Genomic DNA, 26,218 nt, shown 5'->3' on the forward strand with positions numbered 1-26,218 from the left:
CGTTCTTATTTACCTATAAAGGGGTAAGTTTGATTTCTAAAGTGAATGTGGTGTTGCATCGGTGGGAAAGTATAATAGGATAATTCAGAGTTATCAGTTGAGTTATAACGTAAATTAGCCTCCGTAAAGAGTTTCGAAGCTGACGTTTCGAGCGCTAACCCTTCGTTAGAACTTTCACGTCGCTCTGACATCACTCTAACGAAGGGCTTACGCTCGAAACGTCAGCTTTGAAACTCTTTATGGTGGCCAATTTACGTTATAACCCAGTTGATAATACTAAATTACCCTCTCATTTGCTTAATTCAATTAATAATTTAACATCAACCTCGAGTGACACCAAGTTACTGAACACAAAAGTATTCATTAGGTTTATTTACTTGACACTTTTCTTTTCGATATATAAGATATTTCAGCTATAGACTGCCACGACAGATTTTGGGACGACACGAGAGCAGTCTGTAAATCACGAGCTGGAGGTGACGATTTACAAACCTTTCGACATCCCAAGTGGGTTATTACCGATAGAAAGTGCGATCTATCCTTTAATAAAATAAACTAAACATAGGCATGCCTGGCATGCAAAAGTTAGTTTTTTAGCTGGGTAGGTTGAGATGGGTCACTATGTGTCCTAATATTTTCATAACTTTCAAAAGAACGAAAAAATCGCATTACTTCACTTTAAGAGAACGAAAACAAACCTTATTTATCCAAACACCCACAGGTATTTTGTAATTTATTGTCTCTATTGTCTAAATACTTCCGAGCAAAAATTAAATGCATCGGTGCCACGCTCACTGTAGTCTCCTTCGCAGTCGTTGTTTAGCCTCGTCACACAACACCCTGTATTCCAGTTGGAGAGTGAACCCGTTGCGTGACGAAACCAAATAATTGTTGCGAAAGAGACTACGCTTACAACCGTTGCTCTAACAGAGAGAAAATCAAAATTATTCGTCTCCAGTTAGTCGCCTCAAAAATATAATTCCACGTAATCTAACTACGTTGTATCTCCAATAGACCCTAACCAAAAATATATTGCGATCTTGCATGAGTGAATATATACTGAACGAAAGAAAAGGATAATATTTCAAAGAGGGATCCTTGATTAGTTGTTGCCTATCTGGACTTTGTCGCCTGTGTGAAAAACGTGATAAAATGCAGGTTGTTTACAAGAAATTAACAAGCGATGGGTTAAGTCGAATTTAAAGCCAAAGCGAATTTTATTCGTAGAAAAAGTCAATGCGTGGGAGAATTGTGTGGCAAATTCACTATCAGTAGCATTTGGTTTGGAGAAAAAGCAGGTTGTTTACCTGGAAATGGCACCTGGTGGAGCGAAGTCTAATGTGGCAAAATGGAATTTGATTAGTGGAACACAAATCAAGCAGCTGAAAAATTGCCTGATGTTCATGTATTGCAATGACTCGGTATGTTCTGATTGGACTTTGGACGTTGTTTTCATAGTACATGATGGAATGTAAGTTGTTTGACATGTGCGTTGTTGGAAAAGAAGCGGTATAAACACGTTTTAACTTGAAAATATTACAATAAGGTTAAATACGAACCTTTCATATCCCGATAAATCTCGACCTCAATAGACGAGGCTAAAACGAAGGTCACAACCATAACAATCAACAAATAAGCCCAAAATTTCACGTTAACGTCATTCTTTGTGCACGGCCCCTGATTCTGTGAAATCATTTGCAAGAAAACAATACTCAAACACTATGATAGGTAAAAGATATCCAATTGCTGTGACATATGATTGGTGCGAGATACATAACTTAATGCGGCAATCCGATTGGTGCGAGATACATACCCTACTGCGGTGATCTGATTGGTGTGAGCAACATACCACTTTACACGCTAACATAGAGTTATTATTTAAAAAAAAAAAGCTCAAAAACAAAAGACTAAGTTTCAATTATCTGTAAGGATACTCATACAATAACGAAAGTTTTTTTTACCAATTAGGGCTTGTAGTATCTCAATTATTTATAAAATGTACTCTAGGACTATTATAAACTAAGCAGATTTACATAACTCTCATCTTTCGTCAGAAAAGAGACATTTGGAAGCTCTGACATGTTTTACATTTCGATTTCCCCGATCCCCTTGAAAGATTTATGGGTTGTTCTTGTGTTATAGATCCTTTAAGTAATAGGTAAACATAGCAACATAACATTATTTTTTTATTTCCTAAATTTCAATATGAAATATGGCTGCTGCCATTAATTTGAGTCATTCATCGTTGTTTGAACATTTTTGTATTGCCCGTTCGTTTTGTTGATGTTGTTTTTTTTCCATTATTTCCAGTTAAGTTTACATGACTAAGACTATGTTGACTTTTACAATTTCCTTGCTAAGGAACAGTAACTTCTTTAAGAATCGACGGTATAAGCTATAAATTCACAGAAATATCATAAATCCCATATCAGTAGAAATTCACAAATGCTGCAATCTGATTGGCTACGCAACTACGTAGCCTCATACTGTCCAGGTGTCTAAAAAAATCATGAGCCTGTTTCGTTGTCAAGTTTTGAACGAGTTCAATTTAGAAGTTCAACCAAACAGTTAAATCATTCGCTTTTGATTTCTCTGTGTGATAATTGATTCAGGCTTGGCTCACGTCAACGACCACGCGAAAGAAATCTTGAACTCAGAGGGAAATTTTTAATCCAAGATTGCATTGGTTTTGCTCCAAATTCTACGTGATATCAATGCCACATGCGCGCAAAAACACATAAGCGTATCTGTTAACCACAGAGTTGTTTGGCCTTAAACATCCTGCAATTCACCAGCCAGTGGATAAAAGCCCCCACTAAATAATTTCCTTCAGGTGGCTGTCAGTTTACAGCGGTTCAAACCTCCGCTGCATCACTTTACTGCTTAAAATCCTATTGTGACTATAACTGGAAAGTTTGCCTCCAGTCTCCACTGTTCCATTAGCTATCTTTAGTACTAGTAACCAGGCTTCTTCTCTGATTCCAATTCCCGGCCTCGAGGCTGCGTGATAACAGACACGTTATAAATGAGTTTTCCACTGGATTTCCAGTTGCTAATTATGGTAAAAACCTCTATAACTGATTTTGCATAGATATCCTACATGCTAACTTTTAAAACTTGTGACTAATCCATTTTATGACTAATCACCGGTATTCCAGTCGCTAGTTGTACTAAAAACTTCTGGACCTGTTTTCGTAAGGTTACCCTACGTGCTAACTTTTAAAACTGATAACTAATAAATTTTTTGATATGTGTAATTTGTTCAGACAGTCGGTCCACGCTGTTGTTTGTTTTGTTTTTTCGTTTCAGGGCCGTAAAGGTGTTGCAAATACGGCCACCAGGCCTGAGAATTCACATCCACTTTCAAGTCAGGAAGTCCTCATAAGTGACTTAAGACAGAATTTCTCCTTACAATATCAAAACAATATAAAGCAGACAAGTTATGCGAATAAAAAAATTAGCAATTAGGGGATTATCAGTTGATCCAATGACAAATTCTCCGAACTAACATCTAAAGAATCGTAAGACAGACAGTAAGGAGAGTTAATAAAAATATCTTGGGAGTGAAAGGGTTAAAGGATACAGCCTTTCAGGGAGAAGCCAGTGTGGCGATTAGAATCATTAACGTTACGGTAATCAAAAACTTGAATAATTTATAATTAATTTAGTGAACCGAATTAAAACGATAATTGTGTTAACAAATATAACAAACCAAGTTGACCGTTATCCGATGTTCTGCCAACGCGTTGCAAAATAATTGCATTTTTTCACGTTTTGGACATAAAAAAAGTTTCTTACCTTTATAAAAACATTGGTCGGAACCAATTTCTGCGTATGTTCATCCCAGCTAACCTGAAAGCGAGGCAGTTTGAAATGCAGCTTGGGAAGAGTCAAAAACCCGGCGTAAAGAGGGTACAAACTGAACTTGAGCCTGTGATCGCCAGTTGGCAGCAGACGAAATTGAATCTGGAAAAGAAATTCATCGTTAAAACTATTCACCAAGTTGCGTTGGCTTCTGGCAAATTCCGCCCACGTTTCTCGTAGATAAATGGCAAAGGATATTGGGAGTTTGATTGGCCAATCACAGCGCAGTAGCCAATAATATACTTCTTCAAGTATATTATTTCACCAAACCCCCTCGGATGAGACATGTTTTACGTGTAGCAAGTAAGCTGAACTAACCTGTTTATGACCTGAATACATAAAGGCGTCACTTGGCTCCACTGTGACTTCGACTTCCTGGACTTGAAGCGTTCTATTGCGGACGAGATAGCTTACGAAAAGTGGAGTCTGTACACAGCCGTATGCAGGCAAATCTGATAAAAAAACGGTACAATAAATACATTTTTTTCCTTTGGTCTTGTAACGAGGGCGTGTCTCCATGAGGATTAGAGCCCCAGAACTTCGAATTCCGCTCTCGAATGGCAAGCTCTACTTTTTCTTTGTCCCACGCTTGTGACAAGAAGGAAAAATATCTTTCTTTATTTTATTACGGAGCTTAGAATTTACCGCCTTTCCTTTTCTATTCATTACCAAATACATATATTCAAAGATAATTTGGTTTTATCAACTGAAATGATAATGTAAATTGGCCACCGTAAAGGATTTCTACAGCTGAAGTATCGACGTAGGGCTGACGCTCGAGAGGTCCGCTTGAGAAACTCTTTACAGGGACTAATTTCTTTTATTAACTTTGTTGATAAAACAACTATTGTGCAATACCCCAACCGACGCAACACCAAATTATGTCAAAAAACGTACCCCCTCTATACATTTATTAACACTGAGTTTAACCACGTTTTTTTATGAGTAGCTTCTCCTAGTGCGTGTAAGGTTTTAGAACTAACTTTCCCGCGTTTGTTACCCATCTCTCGAACAATTTGAAACCCTGTAAAAAGCGCGGGAAGAGTGCTTTTGCACAACCTTATCGACTTCATCGTGTTTATGCTAATTTGCCCGCAATTTTATTAAATTTTGAGTACCACTCAATTTTGTTCTCCCAGTCACATTTGGACGACGATGCCTCTACAAAAGCTGCACGATATTATCAGGTCAACAGCGAGAAGCATGAAAAGACCCTTTCGTATATAGTTTGATTTTGACGCTTGGCATATTGCCGTATGAATAACATTGCTGGATACGTACCTGCCTGTATCGCAAAAGGAACACTCTCTACTGTTACAGAGGGGAAAGTGAGCTCTGTCACCACAACTGGAAACTTATCAGCCGCAGAAGTTCTGGAGAATTAAAAAATTTAAAATGATTAAATCAAGCAACGAAAGGATTGGGACATATTCTCCTAAATAAGGTTCAGTTGAAAAGGCATCAGTGGGTCTACCGAGTGTTGGCAAAAACCAAAAACCAAAGTAATAAAATCGGCACATCAGAACAAATGAGAACACGAAGAAAAAACAAGCAAACTGCCTGAAGCGCGGGAAAACGCAGGTGGGCCAAGTCGCTATTGGTTTAAACTCTGCATTTCATGATTGGTTGAGACAGTTGCGCAACTTTCCTTGTCCAATCACAGAGCAAAGGAAGGCGGACCAAATTTTGAATGCAGCTCGGTATTACATTGGGTACTCCATTGAAAATTGTCTCAATATTTATCTCACTTTTCTTAGTCCCTCGAGTGTAATCACGGACTTACCGTCTCCACTGGAGGGCAAGACTTCCAATGTTCACGACCTTCATTTTACTGACACCCTCTTTAACAGCTAAGCAGTAGCATTCCGACGCACTTTCACCCTGTTGCAAAGAGACTGGGACCACCATACATGACGTTAGAAGGAGAAAGAGACAAAGTATCCTGTAAAGATTTAACAGCTAGCAAGTTGGGAATAATTGCCAAATTTTCACGAGAAATCTTGAAACCCGCAATTTGCATATAGAGGCACAAATCGCAAAGCTGTATGTTTTCACTAAGTGGGGCCTTGAAAACCCGTCAACAAAATCCACCTCCTATTCCCATGCAAATTCTTACCCCCTTCCTCCGTTGGTCATTGTTTTAAATGAAGAGGGGCCTTGAAAACGCCTCAACAAAATTCTCCTCGTATTCCCACGTAGATTTCCCCCCTCTCTCTCCATTGGTCTACACAATCGCTCAACCTTGTGTAGTATGAGGAGGGGGCCTTGAAAGCCTTGAAGCCCCTCAGGAAAATTCCCATCGTATTCCCCTGCAGATTTCCCCCTACCTCAGTTGGCCCAAAAAATCGGTCAACCTTGTCTAGTTTCCCCAAATGTTTGGCGATTAGTTAAAAAGAAGCCCGATACTCTGTAACAACGACAATCTCACGGATTTTTTGGGACGGCAGTGCAAGTAGACGCATCCTTAACTAATTCAGATCGGTTATTCTCGTAATGCACAGACATGCAATCCTTACTCCCTTGCAGCTGCGATCCCATCTCTTCACCCACAATATTCACTTCAGGAGACTGAAATCAAACAAACAAACAAACAGTTGTCCAGAATGTCTGCTTGTTATTTCTACCATAGTTGAAAGTAGCACCCGACTATTCTAATAATAATAATAATAATAATAATAATAATAATAATAATAATAATAATAATAATAATAATAATAAATAATAACTTTATTTAAGTGTCAGTGTATTTAGCACTGCTGTGCTAATTGGGGACACTGTAAATAAGGAAACAAACATCGTAAATGAACAGAAACTCATTAAAAACCCTAACTGATAGGAGCCAGACCAGTTGGCTATTTACAAAGCGTGCAGGAGTTGAATTCGGGGCCACCGAAGACAAATCCATCCAGTGGCAGGGAGGAGGACTTGAACCCGGGACCTCCGGCTTACAAGTGCAGCGCCCTAACCACTAGGCCACGCTCGCCTCCTCAAATTTCTCTAGAAGATATAGGTTCCCCGTCAATCCCCGATAAAGCTTGAATTGCTCAGACTGCTTTTTCTTCAGTGAGTTAAATTGCAAAGTTCCGGCGGGGGAAATCACGCACTTAGGTTAAAGTGTATATCTATGCACTGGCTTACATTCCCATCGTGATTCGTGGGGGGGGCGTGGGGGGGGAGAAAGGGGAGAGGAAAGGCTGCATATGCTCTCCTGCTTCATCGACTTGTTATCTTCTCGATTATATTTTCTTAAAGAAGACAAACCCAGTTTTTGCGAACATAAATTGTATTGTTTACAACCTCACCATATTCAATGTAGTGGTGACCATGGTAACAGGCCAAGGTGAGGTGCATTTGATACCAGCTAATAAGAGGAATGGTTCTTCTTCGAACAGCTGATCCAGTCTCTCCAACTGAGAATAAACGCAAATCAATGATTTAGGCTCATTAAATTGCTGTGGTGTACACGTCCCCCCCCCTCCCCAAAAGAAAAAAGAATTAAAAAAACGAAAATGCAATTAATTTTAGTTCCCTGTAAATATGGACTCAAAGCAAACCATGACGACCACAATGAGGGCGTTACAAAACAAAAGATCAAATTGGCAGATCGGCACGTGCGTATAAAATCTTTGTACATTTATTAGCCGTCTTTGGCAAAACTCCAACGTGATATCAACCAAATTTGCGTGGTCTGTGTACGGAAACCCCAATGGAATTCTACACGGCTTCCTTAGGTTATGCTACGGTTGACGTGTAGCGCTGTAAGAAATGGTAAACACATTCAGCCATTTGCGAAATTCATTTTTAAACCATCGTTTACTGCGGCGTTGCCTTGACGCTAATCAACAATTCCAACAACAGTACCCTAATTCAGAGGCGTGTTGGTCCAGACCAGGTTTATATTCGCAGAGTTATACCACGATAAAAAAATTTTGACGGATTTATAAATGTATTAATATATGCCGTAACTTTCAGAGTAAGAAAGAAATTTGAGACAAGAGCGAGAGCACGTTTGCACAGATAGCCAAAAGCGCAAGTTTGATCGATTCCAAGAGACGTAAAATTACATCGTAAAAAATATTGCCTACTTTCCCTTACCTTGAGATTTGTCAGAGACAAAGAGATTTCAAATGGCATAACAGTCTTGATAACAACACTTTCCTCCTAGGGCGGGTATAAATCAGGACAGTAGAGAAAGAAGAAAGCAAAAAGACGTCGTGATTTTATATTCACCAGGTAGAGGATTTTTTAAGTGAGTGTCGAATGAAATCTGAGATTACTTGTGTTCTGTGATTAGTCCAGAAGACTCGCGCCACTTTCTCAACCAATCAGATGCAATAATAAAGCCATGTTTTCCCGCCCTTTGGGTATTGTTGTTTTTACTTTCAGTTCTCATTGACTCTTTAAGGTATTCTCCTGTCTTCTGATTGGCCGTTGTGATTACTTTGGTTATGGTCTTACGACAGTCAATCGAAAAGCGCTCCATGTTACAAGTGCAACTTACATTCACAAATACAACAACATTAAAAAGCGAACGAGGATTAAAATTAAATGTGGAAATTTACGCGGCGCTTGCAAATTTGTTTAGTCCTGTGGATTAGAATACTGAGAGGTAGCTTTATCTTTCTTTAAGACACAAAAGAGTGATCTCACCTTGGAACAAGTACAAGTGATTGGCGACGAATTTGGTTCTACTTGGACATCTACTGTATAAATAATCTGCATAAAAACAAAACAAGAAAATTGGAATCTTTTTAAAGAATGTAAGATATCTTAACTTGAAACTTGATCCTTAGAGATTAAGAACAAAGAAAAATATTGCGTATCTAAAGGTATTGTATAGAGATCTTTCAACTACGTATTGAACGGAACTCATAGCCAACAGAACATGCACAATAGGGTGAACGGAGGCAAGCGGAAGTGACGTAGGAGGGAGAGACGGGAGAAAAATGACGCACTCCTCCCCTCTTGCTTATCCTCGTTCGCTTTAAAAACGCAAAAATGTTGCGCCTCTTCTGCAGGCTACGTATAGCACGAAAATATGACTTGAGTTCTCTAAACAGACGCCCAAATATTTGTGATTAAAGGTGCAATTACAGCTTACTTAGGTATTATACCTTTGCTGTTACAGTCCGCGATCCCACTTGAGAGCATTTGACGAAGTACGACCTCTCGATCTAGGAAGAAAAGACGAAAGGGACACATTGACAATATGCAAGACGTGAACTACGACGGTTCATTGGTGCTAAAGCCTAATTTTCCTGCACACTAGACAAACGAAGTATCCAAAAGCACTAAGTAGAGTATGAAAAAGAATCAATGGGCGCATCGAGTAAAAATATCCTGCGATATTGTACGGTTATTTCGACAGTTAGTTACTTTGTGCGGCAGAAAAAAAAATATTGTAAATAGGATGTAGGGTATGAAATTATTTTTAAGCTCAGTAGAGAAAATGAGAAAGATCTTTTCTTCTTGTCATGAGCGTGAGACAAAGAAAAACTTCTGAGTGCTCATGAGGAATCGAACCTCAGATCTTCGGATTCCGCGCTCCGATGCTCTACCACTGAGCCGCAGAGACTCCATGATGAACAAGGCCCATTACGAAGTGCAAATATGACACGCGTCCTGCATACTGTTAGGATCAGCAATGTCGGCTATGGTTGGCTATGGTTGGCTATGCTTACGTGAGTTGATTCATTGGAGAAAAGAATGGACGACATCTTCGTATAAATAAATCAGTTGGATAACGAATAACCTATCAGAAGTTTTGGTGTATGGCATCGCTGAGTATTTTCATTCCTTGGTTTTCAATTTGAATCGGTTGTCAAAATACGACAACGTCGTAAAAATACACAGCCATACTACACACCAAAACGTCTACAAGGATTAAAGTTCAGCGTGTCATAAGGTTCACAATGTGAACACACCAATAAATTCACCACCACCATCAAAGTTTTCCGTTCACAAATCTAAAGCAACTCACGTGTCGCGAATCAAATTTCACTCTGAAATGCATAGCTTCTTGGTTAAAGGTAGAGACGCAAGGGTCGAAGATACAATTCGTAGCCATGCACGCCTATGTATCATCCTTTATACAACCTCTCATACCTTATCAGTCTTTCCATCCACAGTAAATTCCAAAAAGTTCGTTGCATCTCTCTCAGCCTGATCTGCTGCGGGTACTTCTGAGTAAATCAAAGCGCCTGGAAATACAATTAAAAGAAACTCGACATTTTGAACAAAACATATTGATCGGTCAGATTATGAATGCAATTTGGAGCAATTTTCAACTAAGTGTTGAAAGTAAACCAAGATTACATTGGGTTTGCCTAACTTCGCTGTGTGATTGGTCCAGAAAACTAGCGCCTCTCTCTCCACCAATCAGATGTAAAACTTCGGTTTTACCTTGAACTCTAATTGGCTCTTAAAGTTATTTTCCTTTCTTCTGATTGGCTGTTGTGATTCCTGCGGTTTTGGCTTACGGCGCTCAAGCAAAAAGCGCTTTAACGCTATAATCTTCCGACGTAGGAAAATACCCAGGCTCTCTCGAATTGAATATCTTTATTGACATATGACAATATAACATTTGGGAAGACATTGTTGTTTTAAAACACTCACCTCTTTCGGGAGATTCCTGCTCGTCCTGAAATCCAAGCCATACTCTAAAAAAAGGCATATATTGTTGTTGTAACGCTTGAAAGAGGACTTAGGTTCACGGAAACCGAAAAAAGCGCGAAAATGTGAGAAAGGCAAAGACATGTTGCGAAAACACTACTTCAAATAAAAAATGGACGGTAAGAGAGGAGGGAACTGGTTCACGTTCTTGTTTAACACTTAAATAAAAACACACTGAAAAGGCATACCTGAGGTCTTTCAGCGGTGTATCTTCCAAACTCTCAACAACCAGCTGAAGTCCATACAGCTCGTTTACGAGGGCGGGTGGTTCGTGCTTCAGTGTGATATTAACTCTAGGCTTGCGCGGTTCAATTCTGGCGTAAAGAGTTCGCGAAGGGAACTGATATCAACAATAAATTCCACCTTGTTGGGGTCGTAATTATTCATTTGACTAATTACTAAGAACTCTCAATACCATGTGATTCAAACCTGTAAGCAATTACCATTCACGTGGATACCGTTTTTACGTGCACTGATTGGCTAGCTCGGAGGTAGATACGTTAAAAATGTTTTGGCTCACTAGTCATTCAGTTTGTGTGGTACAAACTGAAACAATAATTTACCTCTGCGTCTGTTAATAATTGTTACTATAAACTCCACTCCGTAGCTTAAGATTCAATGGAAAACATGCATGACTTACTTGATTTTCGAGATGACCTTTAACTCATCCCAGTCAAACTGATCCTCCTTGCTGGCGGATTTTAAACCATATGACACAAAAGGGAGGTTTTGGTTACCAGTCTCCCCTCCCCAGCCACTCCACACCAGTGCAGCACACCGAGACTCACGAGACCCCAACTCCAAAGCAACGGAGGTGACCTAGGAACCACAACGAAGAAAGCTTAAATCTGAAGTCTCTTTTAAAGCAGTCTCCTCCGGAAAAAAGTTTTCTGTCAAACTTTGACGGTGACACTACCGAGAGATCTGGGTTTGAGCCCTGGTTTGGATCACTGAGTAATGTTCTTGGGCAAAAATTCTTTACTCTACACCTAGGAATGATAAAGTGCGGGGAAGCGGGGGGAGGGGGGCAATCTTACTTTGGACTGGCAGCAATACTCTAAAGATAGTTTCTAGTAAAAGATCATTAGCTTTTCCTCTTTTGGCTACTAGTCTCGTCAGCTGACTGCAACATTATCATTTCATACAAATAAATTATTGATGAGTGCGAAGACTCGTATGGGGAAGTATTTCAGTAATTTTTTACCTGAAGTAGTTTTCCAACATCCTCAGGCTGGGGCACTAGTTGAAATGGTATGACTTTGGTCTTTGCTGGAAGAAGATACAATCCACCCTCCCCTTGAGCGGACCCAGTCTCCACAACACACTGTTGGTTATAAAACTAAGATAAAAGATAAAAGAAAATTGAGTCAGGCCAGTAGAAAATGCAACCAAATTAGCTTCCAGAATGTCATGGCATGATTACAGGCAGACAGACACGAGATTAGCCTGTTCCAAGCATGCAATCACAGCCGTGAAATTTCAATCACAGCTAAGCACAAGAGCATATTAGTGACGCGTACTCGGTCGACCTCATCGCCTGAAGAAGACTGGCAGTATGCAGTCGAAATGTTGCGATTCACACCCGAAGTGACCACAAATGATTACATTTCACTTTTGACGCCTTCAAGATCATAGACAATAAGACATCAGCTCAACGCCATATGCAAAACCAAACCAATCATGCCTTTATTATCCGCGTTTCCTACACTTACTGTTGTACACAGTTGTTTGATGTCGGTTCTCCTCGGTGCATTTTATGGTCGACCTTCGTTCCGGTTAGCTGTGGTAGTTACCTTGCTATTGTAAGCTTGAGACTAAACTGTGCTTTCATATTTTGGCGAAACAACGTAACACTAGCCTAACGTATGTAGGAATATTTTAACTTACCTGATTGCTAAAGAAAACGGCAATCTTCGAGAATCGGATGGGAAATGGGCAAGAAACCCTGAAATATAACAACACACAACAATAACAAGTGTTTAGACCTTTATTTAGAGCAACTTTCAATTGATTGTCAATGGTAATCCGGGACTACATCAGTTTTTCTTCGTTACGGTCAAAGATCGGTCTTGAAAATTCGAGCCACTATCTCTGCCAATCTCCCGCCTTTTCCCGCTCTTTATGGCAGTTTGTTTGTACGCTGAGTTTTCGTAAGCTTCTCGTGATATTTTCCTTTATCCTGAGTTGCCGTTGAGGTTATTTTAGGTTGCTGTACAACACTCAATCGAAAAGCGCTCTCAATGAATAACCGAATCGTCACCATGCATAATAGAGCTAAATAACTTCAGTGCTGACAGTTTTGAACCCAGGTTGTGGTCTCTTAAAAGCTTCCTCTTAACCATATCATTCCCATGAGTAATCAGAACTTACATTCTCCATACTTTGATAATTTTTAACGAAGACAGTTTACGAGAATTAAGAAAATGATCCATTAAGGGATATTCAAGAAAGAAACGACATGTTACGGTGCGTCTGTTCAATAATAAATTACAGATGACGTCAAAATGTATCACTTTTGGTTCTTTCCAGCATTTTAGCGTCGTCTGTGATCTGTTAATGAACAGACACACGGCATCATGGAATCTGTTTGTCACGTATAAAACGAAATTCTCGTGACTCACCATCAAAAGAAAAATCTGTCATTGGTTTGGAGAATTAATAAGAGCTTGAGAGTTAAGGGTGAAAGCTGTATTGGATTAAGCGACTCTAAGAAGACATTACAAACCTTAAGTAGATTTGAAGAAGGATGGTAGAATCTGCTGTTGTTGAAACTGAATCAAAGACTGCTTTGCATTCCACTGAAGGAAGAACAAAATTGAAAACAACAGGAAATATTACAATATCACACTTTGCATAAAACAAATAAAATAAATTCATTCATTCATTAATATTTTGAACTTAAAAATTTTACCAGTCTCTTTATCAAGTCTTGGTTTTAAAGGGTATTAAAGAAGAGTTTTTTTCTACCCTACAAGATTTTGGTTGCTGTATTTGGAAATTGAATTTAGGAGTTTCTACAGCTAAATTCAGTTTCCGCCTCTGTAAACTGTGAAAAAAAAATACACAGTAGAGTTGACATTTTCTTACCAAATGGTGCTATTTGTTCCATCTGTATGGTAAATACTTGGGGTGCCTGTGGTGTCACTTTAAGTGTTTTCCACAGCTCTTTAGCTTCTTCCACTGCTTCAAAGTCACAGCCTGGCTCGGGCTCAGGACATTCATTCTGTTTGTAATTCCAATGAAAAATTAGAAATGAAACATGATACAGTGATACAGTGATAAGAATTCAGTTGTCTTTCGTAACATGCTCATCCTGTAATAGTAGCGCTCGACAAAAAGCGAGTTATCCACGCGCGAAAGACCAGCCATGCGGGCAAGGAAACTCTCCCGCGTTTTTAACTCGCGTTCAGCCGCGCGCGTGCTTTCCATGTCTAAATCACCAGTGTCAGGGTCGTAGATGACAAAAACAGAAAGAATCAGCGTAAACTCGTTCTACAATAAAAGTTCCTCCATAAATCCTCTTTAAACGACCATTGGCAGTAAGTCCTTACCGACATGACGTGAATAAGATTAGTCTGACATCTTGTTTTCTCTTCAGGTGAATTTTCAACATCTGATGTTTTCTTGAATCAAGGACTTTACCACTAATACAATAACAAATATTGGGTAAGATGTTTTACTAACGTATTACACCGCAGTGAATTTGACTTAGGCAAAATCTGTACCGCTTTATACAACTACAAATGTCAATATTATCCTAAAATTCCCAAATTTTGCAACCTTACTAGTTGGTTGCCCAAGAATACCTTGCGTTTTGAAGGCACTTTTCAGCCTCTCCACCTGACTTGGAAACCAATTTAACCCTTTAACCCATAAGAGTGACTAGCATGAAGAACCAATAGGAACTCAAAGCAAAAACAGGCACCCTGCCTGAAGCGCGGGAAAACGCGGAAGACCAAGTCGTGGTTGGTTTTAGTTTTGCATCTGATTGGTTGAGAAAATGGCGCGAGTTTTCTTGACCAATAACATAACGAAGCTACGTTACACCAATGCAATCCCAGATCACTTTGCATTGAAAATAACTCTACCCGAAAGAATCACTTCACCCAGAAAAAAATACTACGTTCAGTTATTCAAATGATAGGCAGCATTTTCAAGGATACATCTTCCCGTCAATTCAAGCGAAAGGGTGATATATTCCTCCACATTGCCAACCAAGTACGCACACCTGCAACAAGAGTTAAGAAGACTAAGGATATACGAATAAATAAATCTAAAACTTGAAGTTGAGAAAAACTGTTTTGAACGTTTTACACTAAAATTACTATTCATAAACAACCTCTTGGCAATAATTTGACGTTAAACAAGAAGACAAACTTAGATTTTTGGCATTGTAGCAGTCCAACTGAACAGACGTGGAATTATTCCGTCTGTCCGAGTTGGCTGTGTCCGTGTCGTAAATGAGCCAAACTTCCACCAACCTCGACGTAGTATCCCTGATTCTCACGCTTGAGGGCTTTCCAATAACGTGTTGCCAACCACAACCAAGGTAAACCCAACAACCAATCACAGTGAAGATAAATATCACAAGTTATAACTTACAGAGGAAACAAGTAAGCTGCCTGAAGCGCGGGAAAACGCGCGTTACCAATGCGCCATTGGTTTCAATTTTACACCTGATTGGTTGAGAGGGTGGCGCGTGTTTTCAAGACCAATTACAAAGCAAGGTAAAGCAAAACCAAGTAAATTCAGATTATTTCAACTGAAAATGTTTACATGTTGAGTTCTCAGAAACAAGAGCTGGAGAGTACAAATCTTGTCTCACTTACTACAAAACAACAGTACCTCAGTGATGTGATTAAAACTGACGTAAGAAGTGACCACCATTTTTCTCTGCGGTAATCCCAGGTGACTTTTCCCAACAACCTTAAAGAAGAAATCTACGAGGGTTATGAATAAAGCCCTAAAAAATGCATATCTAAATTACATTTTGGTCTGAATTCCTCAATAAAGTTAAATGGAATATTAATCAACTCATTTTGTGGTATGTCAGCGTCTTTTCACGAAATTACTTTCACGCAACGGCCTCCGGCCGAAAGTAATTTCGTAGGAAGACGCTTCAAACGGCCTGGCCTGCCTGTGGTACAATACTTGATCACTACTGATTCTAAACTGAAACATTCTCTTATGCTACACTCACAATAAGGCTTTACTGTAATCTCTAGCGTGGTAATACTCCTCACCCATCTGAACCACTGCAGAATTAACAAAAAAGGCTTGCTGTTAACGTGAACATGAAAGAACTTCAGAGCATACAGTAGAAAATGATTAGCTTGCCCAGTTATCCATATGCAATATTAATCATCATTGTAACTACTATTCAACGTACAGTTGTATCCATATGTTTTATCAAGTACTCTTATTGCATATTATTGTCATATTGATAATTAGATAAGAAAAGCCAATAGACCTCGACTATGTACACTATATCACTCTGCTTCGTAAATTTAATAAAAAAAACTTTTAAAAGCACTACATGTACATTGTCATGAAGAAACAAAAGCTTTTAGTTGCATCTTGCTAAGTTCTTAACCCTTTACACTCTAAAATCAGTCTATATATTCTCCATACTGTTCTTTATACATTTCCTAAGGTGCTGACAAGGAGATTTTGTTCACCAATCAAAAGCCTCTTTGGTTGGTGATCATTTCTTTTATTCTCATGACCTTAACATGTGATTCAGGGCTGATATTGTGGGGAGAAATTTGATGCTGGTCACTCTTAAGGTTTAAAGGGTTAAATTAAAAAAAGAGAGAACTTACTCAGGTATCTCTTCATCCTGGGTGATTTGTACTTTTTAAACTGAGCCACTGCACTACTGAGAAGGGGAATGATAACCCACTGGGAGAAAAAAAAAAGGAGCCAATATTCTAAGTACCTCAACCAAATATACAAAGTAGGTTAGCATAAATAAAGAGATTGATGGTAAGAGTATTTGCTAACAAGGTATTATGTAATACTGGCAATTGGGATTTCAAATTCATAATTGCTTTGGTTTGGCTAGAAAGCTCATTGATGCAATTGTGCACAACCAAAAATTTACAGTCATATTAACCTTGCATTTAAACTTAATTTGTCACCATGACGTCTCCCTGACATTTATCTGATCTTAATTTTCTTGAAATGAAAGTCTGCCAAACAATACAGTACACTTACAGAATGGTCCACTTGGATTTCTTGGGACTGCAAGGCTATAATTCCAGCCTTCTCTATTCCTGCATCTGGTGGTTCTGTTCCTACAAATATATTAAGTCAAATGAACCCAGCAGTTCTACAAATTAAAGGAAAGTATTGCATCTCAACACATCAAGTTTCAAATAAGCTCGAAAAAAAGTTTTAAGATTTTTCTTCTGACAGAGTGTTTTTAATACACGAAAAGTTTTCTCTTATCAAATGGAACAAAATTCTAACACTAAGCTTTTCAACCAGTACATGGTTTGCAAAGGAAACTTACTGAGTGTCTCAACACCTTTTGTACTTACTCTAAAAAACACTGCCTGAGGAAAAAATTATATATTTGCAGTTACCTTGAAAACCTTGTCTCCAAGGTCTCTGACCATAGAAGTCGAGATTTCCAGCATTTTCTAAGGGATTCATAGTAAGTGGAGTGGTAGTCTAGAGACGAATTAATAACAGATTCCAATGTATTAACTAAAAAGTAACTCATCAGACTCAATGAACTATAACAGTTAATTACATACAAAAAACAAATGACCCTTTTGAGTGGTAGTTAATTAGTTTTTGGTTAGGTGTACTCTGAAGGGAATCTATGACTCTTTCTTGCCACTAGTTTACATTCAACATTATCCCACACTACAAGAGTGGTTTAAAGTCTAAGGCAATATTACTTATATCAAAACCTTCCCTACCCCTCCACAAAACAATTTCAAATTTTGTGTGCTTTGTTACCAGGATGTAGTGCCTAAACTTAGGCTTTACCAACATTGTTAGAGGGGGGGAGTTCTGTGTACACAGCTGAATTGGCAAAAGATGGCCTTTTGTAATATGTTGGGATATAGGATATGTTTTTGATAACTGTCCGAACAAGCTTTGACCTCCATTGTAGCTATATCCACTCATGTGCACAAGTATGTAGCCCAATTTATCTGAGTAAGGCCCTCCAGGAAAAGTTCTTCAGAAATAATTTGTACTTCAAAATTACCTACGTCAGACAGTTCTAGTCTTCAAATTTATATTGGTAAGTTTCAACTAATGATAAAAAAAATGGTCATTTTCAATAAGAAAAATATTGCTCCTTTGAGTTTGTGTCTGTCACTGTTCCTTCAGATCTTTCTCAGCAGTCCTCTGGCATGATAATAATTTTACTTACATGACACAAGCCCTGGCAAAGCTGTCTCCTGACAATGGCATTGTTTGCTGCTTGTTGATAGTAAAATCCTGGGTGTTGAGTCTGTGATAAAGTAACAGTTAAGTCTTTACCAGAATCTGAGAGTATGACTGATTTGGACACTCTAATCAGTCACTAGACCAGATTTGTTTGGCCACATTTACATCAATCCTATTTATTAAGGTGCCTCTCTCTGTTTATAGCCAAAATTTAATTAGGGGAGAAAAGATCTTCATGATTGTTAAGAGATGACAAAAAAGTACCTTTAAAACAGAAAAACACTCCATTATATTGCATACAATTATCATAAGAGATATAGCATAATGGGAGACAATTTTTTCTTTATTCTAAATACCAATTCAGAATACTTAGTAACATAATTAGTAAGAATTTCTTTCTCTTCTTACAGATGTATTGTTGTTTGTAGATTTAATAAATAAATATTTCATTCATTAAACCAATATGCCAACACAGATCTTCTACATTGTTACCTGTAAGGCGGTTAAACCATTTCTGATGGCTTCATCAAACAGTTCTCCAAATAAACTGAACCTGTATTAATTTTTCACATAGTTTGTTATTGATTAAGCCTCTACAATTCCCTACCATACAGCATGTTGTATTAAATTTGACAATTATTCATCATTGAACTGACTAACGAATTATTTAAAAGTCTCCTGTTTTCATCATTTCAGTTCCATTACGTTGAAAGGTTCAGTTAAAAATTTTCACTTAAACTTGACCTGTTCTTGATCTAATGTTGTTAAGAAACAAGAGTTGTTAGATCCTGGTCACAGCTTGGGTTTCTTTGAAAGCAAAAACCTTCTAGAACACAAACCAAAGAGGACTCACCACATCAAAGCTTATCATGGTTTCTGTAGCATAAAGAGACTAAAAGTTCTCTCTCTGGATTTGATGCTACATATAGGTCTGGTAGATTACCCCCTACCCCCACCTCTCAGCATTTTTATCAAATTCCCTTCATAATTGGCCGATACTTATTTCAACTCTGGGGTGGAGGGAGGTACTTTAGCTGTACATATGTAAGTGCCCAAAAAATAAACTGAATGCAGACCTTCCAGTTAAGAGTGAGGAGGCTAAACAGAAAAAATACTCACTGTTTGGAGAGCCAGGCTGAGTGTTCAAAGGCTAAGTCAGGGCAGCCAACCTTTTCCTTAAACAAATCCACATGCTTTCTGAATTGTGATATGGCATCTAATGGGGCTGATGCTTGGAAACTTAAACGGCAAATCTGTGAGACAATTAATAAAAATTGATTAATACTGTTTGGTTGTCAGGATAACTCAAAAGTCTGTAATATATGTTGTAGGAGGGATATAAATCACCAGATATATTGGTCCCATAGGACATTTAAATTCCACTGAATCTAAATTTAGCATCAAATGTTTTCAAAGATATTTGGTTTTTTTGTGACCACTCTGCCAATAACCATTTTGTTTCTGTTTGTCACTGTTTCCAAAACACTCCTGTAAGTGACCATATTAAAAAATGTTGGACACATTTTTGGTACTGTGTTTCTCATAAGCAGTCACCGACAGGTTTGTTATAAAATCAGAGAGAAATAAGGAATATTTCATCAACGTTGTAAGTGACACTTTCTATGATGTAGTTTCATTCTGAAATGAAATTGGATGGTTAAGTGGGTAAACTGATTTCAAGAATTAATAACTACCAGTAAGTACTGTACCATAGTTCACTCATAACTTTCTGATTATATTTTTCTAAAATAAACTTATTAAATGGCCACCTCCCTAAAGTGCCCACTTAAGAGCGACTTGACTGTACACCTCAGACTTAGAATTACAGATGGAGATCTTTTGATTTAACGGCACAATTAAGGTATCTGGTGAAAAATTTACCTTGCATATTTGACAAAAGGAGTACATAATCCCAAAAATGTAAAATTACGTGATAAGAGATCATGTCTTTAACTCATCCAAGATGTACAATGTCTTCTTCACATCATTACTTTTATGTAACTATTATTACAATGGTATACACCAAATATATATTGACTAGAGTTCTAAAATATGAAAAAACACAAACCTTGTAATTAATAAATCCAGCAACAACTTTGATCTCTAGTATGTTCATGTCAGTTGTCTTGATTTCTCCAAGAAGACTGTATGCTTGCCTGTAGTGCCTGGGGTTAAAAATTAAAAAGTCTTATATCAATCAGCTGATGTCTGGTATGTTAATATGCAAATGTAACTAACTTGGGAGTTTATGTTGAGAGATCTCCAAGGCAGGAAGACTGAAAATATTGGGGGAAGAAATCTGTGGCAGGAGTTGCCAATTTTGTAAACTGTCTTTAGCTGTCATGTGGCAAGGCAGAACAACTTTTAACTCTCTGTCATTTTCTTTCATAAAAAAAAAATTTGCTCCTTCTCCTCCACTGTCCTAGTTCTAAACCTTGAGATACCTTGTGAAAATCCTACACTAGTTGCTGATCATTTCAGAGACAAGCATTGCTATCAGCTGAAAGTATATTGTTTAATATTCTCACAAGGTGTCCTTTTCAAAATTTTCATTTCTACTTTTCCTCTTTATATTTTCTTTTCTCAAAAAAGTCTCTTAACAGAAAGTTGGCTAATACAGCCCTGAAAGTTCCTTTTCCTTCCTGACCCCTTAACCAAAAAAAAGGGAAACACTGAGATCTACCTTTTGGCCAACTAATTGTTGTCATTGTAAGATCAATAAAAAAATAAATACTGACGAACTTACTTGATAGCAGAGTGAGGGTCTTGTCTTAGCTCATTGAAAAAGGCAACCTTGAATTGGTGTCGCACCAACAATAGCTACAACAGCAGTAGAGAAGCAAAATAAGAGATTTGTGAATTGTTGAGGCCATTTGCAAAGCAAAATGTGGTCAGTGATGTCTTTGGTGGAATATATATATATATATAAGAGGGTAGCAAAAAAAAGACACCGAATGAGAAACATTTCAAAGTAACACCCTTCAAAGCTGACATCAACAAGCTTTTTCTGCTCAGAATTCTTGGTAACTCTTTCCCTCAGCCTTTAACTAAATGTAGTTCTGTAGTTTGAGTAGAATCCATCACATCAAATTATTGACATACAAAGATCATTTTTGCAAATTGAAGTTCTCACCAGATGAGTTCCTTTGTTAAGAAATTCCTAATGATCATAAAGAGCATGAAAACATAATAAGTGTCTCTTCATTCCGTATATTGATAAAATTTTACTTTTTGTGCTACAACATAAAATTATTTTGATGGTAATTCTGGCTAGTGAAAAGGTAATCTATAGAAACATTACATTGCGCTACCAGGCAAGTTATACAGGCATGTATATGACCCAGAATTTTGGCACATTTTCCAACAGACAGTTTAGGTTACTGATACTTTTCTGTTCTTGATCTGAGAAGAGAAATTTACTTAGTACAAGGGGAGTGTCCTACTGAAAAACCCAATGGCTTTAGCATGAATTTATGTCGAACTAAGGCAGTTAAACCAAAAGAGTCCAAAAAGCTAACCAGAACGCTATCTTTTCCCCTTTTACTGACTAGTTGAAAATTCAATTCAAGACACTCAGAGACTGTGGCCTCATCTTCAATCTGTGTCATCCATCTACGTATCATCTATGTACAAGACGATGTAGACAGTGACAGTTGAAAATAAATTTTAGACAAGGACCATTCACTGCAGAATGAAGCAAATACAGGCTTGTTGTTTCCTCCTGGCTGGGATTTTAATAACCTGACCTTCTCCCTACTCCCTCAAATTTCCAGAATTGCAACCTCACCTTGTGGGCTTTAACTCTCCTACATTCTCCATGGTAATAACTCTGTGCTAAATCATAAAAAGCATTCTCCAGCCTTAAAAAAAAGAAGAAGAAGAAATACTTATCTCATAAGTTTCAAACCTGTTCCTTTTTTATTTTGAAGCTGCATGAATTTCATGTCCCATGAATGACTACGATAACTTGTAGTATGATCATTCAACTGTTTCACTCCCATGAGTGACCAAGACAGAATTTCTCCTTACAATATCAATACAATATCAACTAGATTAGAGATGAGAATAAAGAAAATATCAATTTGGGGATAATTAGTTGATCTGATAAAAAATTCTCCAAACTAATATTATAAGAATTGTATGGTTGACAGTAAGGAGAATTACAAATTTGATCTGGGAGTTTAAGGGTTAATCAGATGAAAACACAAATCAATAGAGGGGCTGTTAACTCTCTTGGGAAAGTCTTGATAAATGCTGATAACATCTGATTTTCTGATAGATATTCCCTTATTTTTAAAACATTCTCATCCCATGTAAGTAACTAAACAACTTGTAGTGAGTCTAAAGTTAGTTAACCCTTTAAGTCCCACTAGTGACCAAGACAAAATTTCTCCTTACACATCAGTACAATATCAAGCAGACAAGTAATGAGAATAAAGAAAAAAATATCCAGTGGAGGATTATTGGTTGATCCAATTCCAAATTCTCCACACAAACATCACATGAATTGTATGGCAGACAGTAAAGAGAATTACTAATGAAATCTTGAGACTGAGTTAAAGGGTTAATAGAGTCTGAGGCTTACTCATGTAAAAGCTTTTCAATTTCTTTCTACTTCACTGTCACTTTTTCCAAATAATTCTAACTAACTAAGTCTTTATTGTGTCCTGTTTTGTAACTTTTCTTGATCAGCTAGAATAAAATATGATAGAAAAAATATGAAACTCTTACTAAATAAATCTTTTCTTATATTTGACAAAAGTTGGGCTTTTACATTCAACTACAAACTCAATGAAAACCAATCTCATCAAAATCAATCTAAAATGATAAATTTTGTACAAATACCTAATTGTGTAGCCAATCAAGTGATCTGTATGTGGAAGGACAAACAATGATTTGGCTGACAGGTCACATGCACTGCACAGTGTTGCTGCCCTCTCTAGTGCTTGTAAATCATCACCTGTGATTCATTATAAAAGCATAAATTTCCTCCATGAAGGGTACTCAAATCCTTGGATACAGGAACTAACATGAAATAACATTTTTTTTTTCTGAAGCATGTCAACAGGCTGGAATCTTAAATTCTTGACTCTGATTCGCTAATTGTACCCCAGTAACTGGTCCAGCTTGTTAAAATACAGTTTTACAATCATGTTTTTCGATGTGGGAAGAAACTGTGCCCTTGACCTTGATTACAGACACCAGTCTTGGGCCATACTCAAGACCTTGGGCACAGTTTTTCTCCATTTTCCAGCCCATGCCTAGCTCAATAAATGACATGTAAATAACATCATAATGCCTCTGGCAGATTTATAGGATAGACCTGGCAGTCACTTATGGTTTGACGTTAGCATGAAAACACTAAACATGGATCTAAAACTCTCTACTTAATAACATCATCTTTTGACTTCTATGTATTTACTGATGTTTACCTGGAGGAAGAGGAGCATTCTTTTGGATAAGAACCACAGCAACCTTAGTGTTCTGGTCTTGAAGGCTGGTCCTGTTCAGAAATTAAAAGATTGCTTTAAATGTGTAGGATTGAAGTTATAGCATCCAAAATTATTCATTGTACTGGGTATTTTTTTTTGCATTTGATGAGTTGATGAGTTTTGTAATGTTCTTATTATAACTTACAAGTATCTGATTGTCGCTTGGTAGAGAAGGAGGTTTCCAGAGTGTCAGGAGCACTTACTGTTGTTATGACAAACTTATTTGATGGTTGTTATTTGAATTGCACTCTAAATCACAGTAATTGTTAATTAAGCTGATGATTGGACAAAAGTCATTTTCTTTTGTTAATTAAACAATTGTTTTCTGCTCAAATATACATGTTAGTATTTACATATTATTCTGTGTGTTTATCTGTCAGAGAGCACGGAATTAAGTTTTTGAGTTGTACAATGTCGTAAAAATCAACACATACAATGGAACCCTCTTGCCTAAAAATCGAACTACACTTTTCATAATACTTATTAATAATTTTCAGTCATGTCATTAGTGCTGATTAAGGTTCACTGTTATAGAGGAGTAAGATAAAATTCTCACTCTCTTGTTATTACCTGACTCTTTCTAGTTTTGAAGCACATTCAGTTTGCCTGTCTTTCCACTGAACGTCATCCCAATCCAACTCATAAAACATGACCACCACAGCAGGAGAGAGATAAAGATGTTTGTGCATCCATTTTGTCTTCAAGATACCCTTTGGTATGTACCACTCATAGGTAGAACGCTACAAGGAAACAAGACTCAGTGATAAAAAGCCAGCATATACTTGCATAAGCAGAGGTCTCAATAACTCTGGTTACAGGAGGCCATACTGTTTCTGTGAGAGGTCTTACATTACTAATTGGTTATCTGCTAAGATTTTCAATGGTAGTGACCCCACTAATAGCAGTATCTGCCCTCACTTATGGAAAATGTTACTGAGGCTCCATGCACACCGACAAAGATAAAGGTTCACTTAAACCTTTAACTCCCAGAAGTGATTAACATGAAACTTTTCCCTATGATATCCAAACATTATTCAGCAAACAGGTAATGAGAATATTCAAATTTATCAGGTAGAAGATACTATCTTGATCTAGCATCAAGTTCTTATAACTAATTTACAAGGAAATTTGTAGCAGCTGGAGGGGAGAATTAACAATCAGATCTTAGGAGTTAAAGGGTTAACACTTCAAATCCCATGAGTGACGGAGACAGAACTTACTTTTAAAATTTCAATGCAAAATCAAGCAAACAAGTGATGAGAAAAAAGGAAAAAAATAAATTAGAGGATTATTAGTTGATCCAATTCCAGATTTTCTGAACTAACATCCTAAGAATTGTACACCAGACAGTACAGAGAATTACTAAGGAAATCTTTGGAGTAAAAGGTTTAAGAAAGTCAGAACTCAAAGAAGCAAGAGAATGCTTCCTTGGGAAAAAAACCCAGGAGTATGATTGATTTGTGATAAACTCTTCTAAATGATTTTGTGGAAATCACTCGTAGAACTTTCTTTATAAAGAAAGACACCCCTTGCTGTACAAAAATAGTGTCCATTTAATCCTTTAGCATCTAATTTCTCTTTGCTATACAACCCCAGATTCAAACCTTAAGCTAAGGTCATGAGAATACAGGAAATGATCACCAACTACAGTTCTTGATTGCTTAACAAATTCTCCCCGTCAGCACCTTAGGAAATGTATTGGGAAAAGTATACTAAATAAACTATTCTGAAAGAGCTTAAATGTAACCAAAATAAGAAGAATTTCACGTAATCAAAGGATTTAAGAGTGACTACACTTAAAAGCGATAGGAAAGCTCACCTTTGATTTTGCTTTGGGAAATTCGTGATCAATTGGTAGAAGTCTGAAGGATAGTGGAACTCTCTCAGGATGCCTGTTCACAGAAAAAGACTCCCAGATAGCTTTGTGCAAAGGTTTCTGATTAATATCAAGTCCCATAAGAGCTGTGAGGCCCAAAGGACGGGTCGCGAGTTCTGTCGGAAACTCGCTGGCAGCCGCCATTATTGTTTAGGCTAGAAATGTAACCTGGCCGGCTGGAACGTCGACCGGTAGTGACTGGATCGGAAATATCGACTTCATTAGACGCAGATTTTTTTAGTAGTAGTGGTTCCTTCCGCTTTCCACGAGTGAATGGCTATCAGCGGTTAAGTCTGATCTACATCGGGGAATTGCGACCGTTTTGCTTGGGGGTCGTTTCTTTAACGACCAGCTGTTGCTATAAAAACGTCTTAGGTCGTTTCGCCAACGTTTTAAGTTATTTCACCAAAATCTCTGGTGCTTTCAGGCACTGGCGCTTCCTTTCAAATATTTCAGGTGTTGACGTTCAAAATAATTAGCGTGATTTTAAACGCTCTTAGAAATTGTTAAAGAAGGAAATGAGAAGGACACCCTATCAAGAACACGTGACATGGTCAAACTTTTTTTCGTGCATGTGATCACTTATTTATGCCTCAAGTTTTTATGTTGAAGTTAACGTAATTTTCGTCAAATGAAGGGACGAAAAACTCGTTTGGCTCCCATAATTTGTTATGATCTTTGACGCTATTACTGTTGCGGCTTGGATTACTATTTAATACTGGAACTAATATTCGACGTTAGCATACTAATCACCAGAACTTCATCGCCAGAATTTTTTTGATTATAAGACAAGTATCAAGTAACATGGGTTGAGGAGAAACGATCAAAGAAATGCGCTGAAAAGCATTGAGAAACAAAACAACTTTCTTGCGATCATAGCCTTTGTTGATGTTTTCGGCGGAAGCAA

At 37.7% G+C, this 26,218-nt stretch overlaps 1 protein-coding gene across 4 annotated transcripts; it reads right to left on the reverse strand.

Annotated features, from left to right (window-relative positions):
* Nucleotides 1-377: 377 nt before the first annotated feature.
* LOC131792771 (trafficking protein particle complex subunit 11) lies at nucleotides 378-25,558 on the reverse strand. 4 transcript variants are annotated; one of them, XM_066162890.1, is made up of 36 exons: nucleotides 25,255-25,487; nucleotides 24,006-24,175; nucleotides 23,376-23,446; nucleotides 22,789-22,903; nucleotides 21,731-21,803; nucleotides 21,077-21,103; nucleotides 20,690-20,763; nucleotides 20,012-20,108; nucleotides 19,063-19,196; nucleotides 18,436-18,496; nucleotides 17,927-18,007; nucleotides 17,124-17,211; nucleotides 16,753-16,832; nucleotides 16,359-16,437; nucleotides 15,737-15,791; nucleotides 15,382-15,462; nucleotides 14,700-14,764; nucleotides 14,088-14,149; nucleotides 13,624-13,759; nucleotides 13,262-13,334; nucleotides 12,424-12,481; nucleotides 11,741-11,875; nucleotides 11,177-11,355; nucleotides 10,725-10,850; nucleotides 10,480-10,523; nucleotides 9,970-10,064; nucleotides 8,979-9,038; nucleotides 8,515-8,580; nucleotides 7,960-8,025; nucleotides 7,167-7,274; nucleotides 6,381-6,432; nucleotides 5,648-5,759; nucleotides 5,146-5,237; nucleotides 4,183-4,316; nucleotides 3,799-3,966; nucleotides 378-3,000 (listed from the first exon to the last, which is right to left on the reverse strand). In XM_066162890.1, the coding sequence occupies exons 1-36, from the start codon at nucleotides 25,453-25,455 to the stop codon at nucleotides 2,956-2,958; spliced, it is 3,363 nt and encodes a 1,120-aa protein (XP_066018987.1). In that variant the 5' UTR covers nucleotides 25,456-25,487; the 3' UTR covers nucleotides 378-2,955. The 4 variants fall into 4 exon arrangements, 1 of the variants encoding a protein (XP_066018987.1); XR_010716787.1 differs by lacking the exons at nucleotides 378-3,000; nucleotides 3,799-3,966 and having other exon boundaries at nucleotides 4,298-4,316; nucleotides 5,613-5,759; nucleotides 25,255-25,528; XR_010716789.1 differs by lacking the exons at nucleotides 378-3,000; nucleotides 3,799-3,966; nucleotides 4,183-4,316; nucleotides 6,381-6,432 and having other exon boundaries at nucleotides 5,613-5,759; nucleotides 25,255-25,558.
* Between the last annotated feature and the right edge of the window lie 660 nt (nucleotides 25,559-26,218).

This window comes from Pocillopora verrucosa, chromosome 2 (assembly GCF_036669915.1).
Source record: "Pocillopora verrucosa isolate sample1 chromosome 2, ASM3666991v2, whole genome shotgun sequence".
NCBI lineage: Eukaryota > Metazoa > Cnidaria > Anthozoa > Scleractinia > Pocilloporidae > Pocillopora > Pocillopora verrucosa.

Excerpts from the sequence above, each read along its gene's own strand:
- LOC131792771 (XM_066162890.1), bottom strand. The coding sequence starts at position 25,455 with ATGGCGGCTGCCAGCGAGTTTCCGACAGAACTCGCGACCCGTCCTTTG. Across the intron at positions 13,335-13,623 it reads GGAACAAATAGCACCATTTG|TGGAATGCAAAGCAGTCTTT; the intron begins GTAAGAAAATGT and ends TTCTTCCTTCAG. Across the intron at positions 10,851-11,176 it reads AAGGTCATCTCGAAAATCAA|AATTGAACCGCGCAAGCCTA; the intron begins GTAAGTCATGCA and ends TCTTTACGCCAG.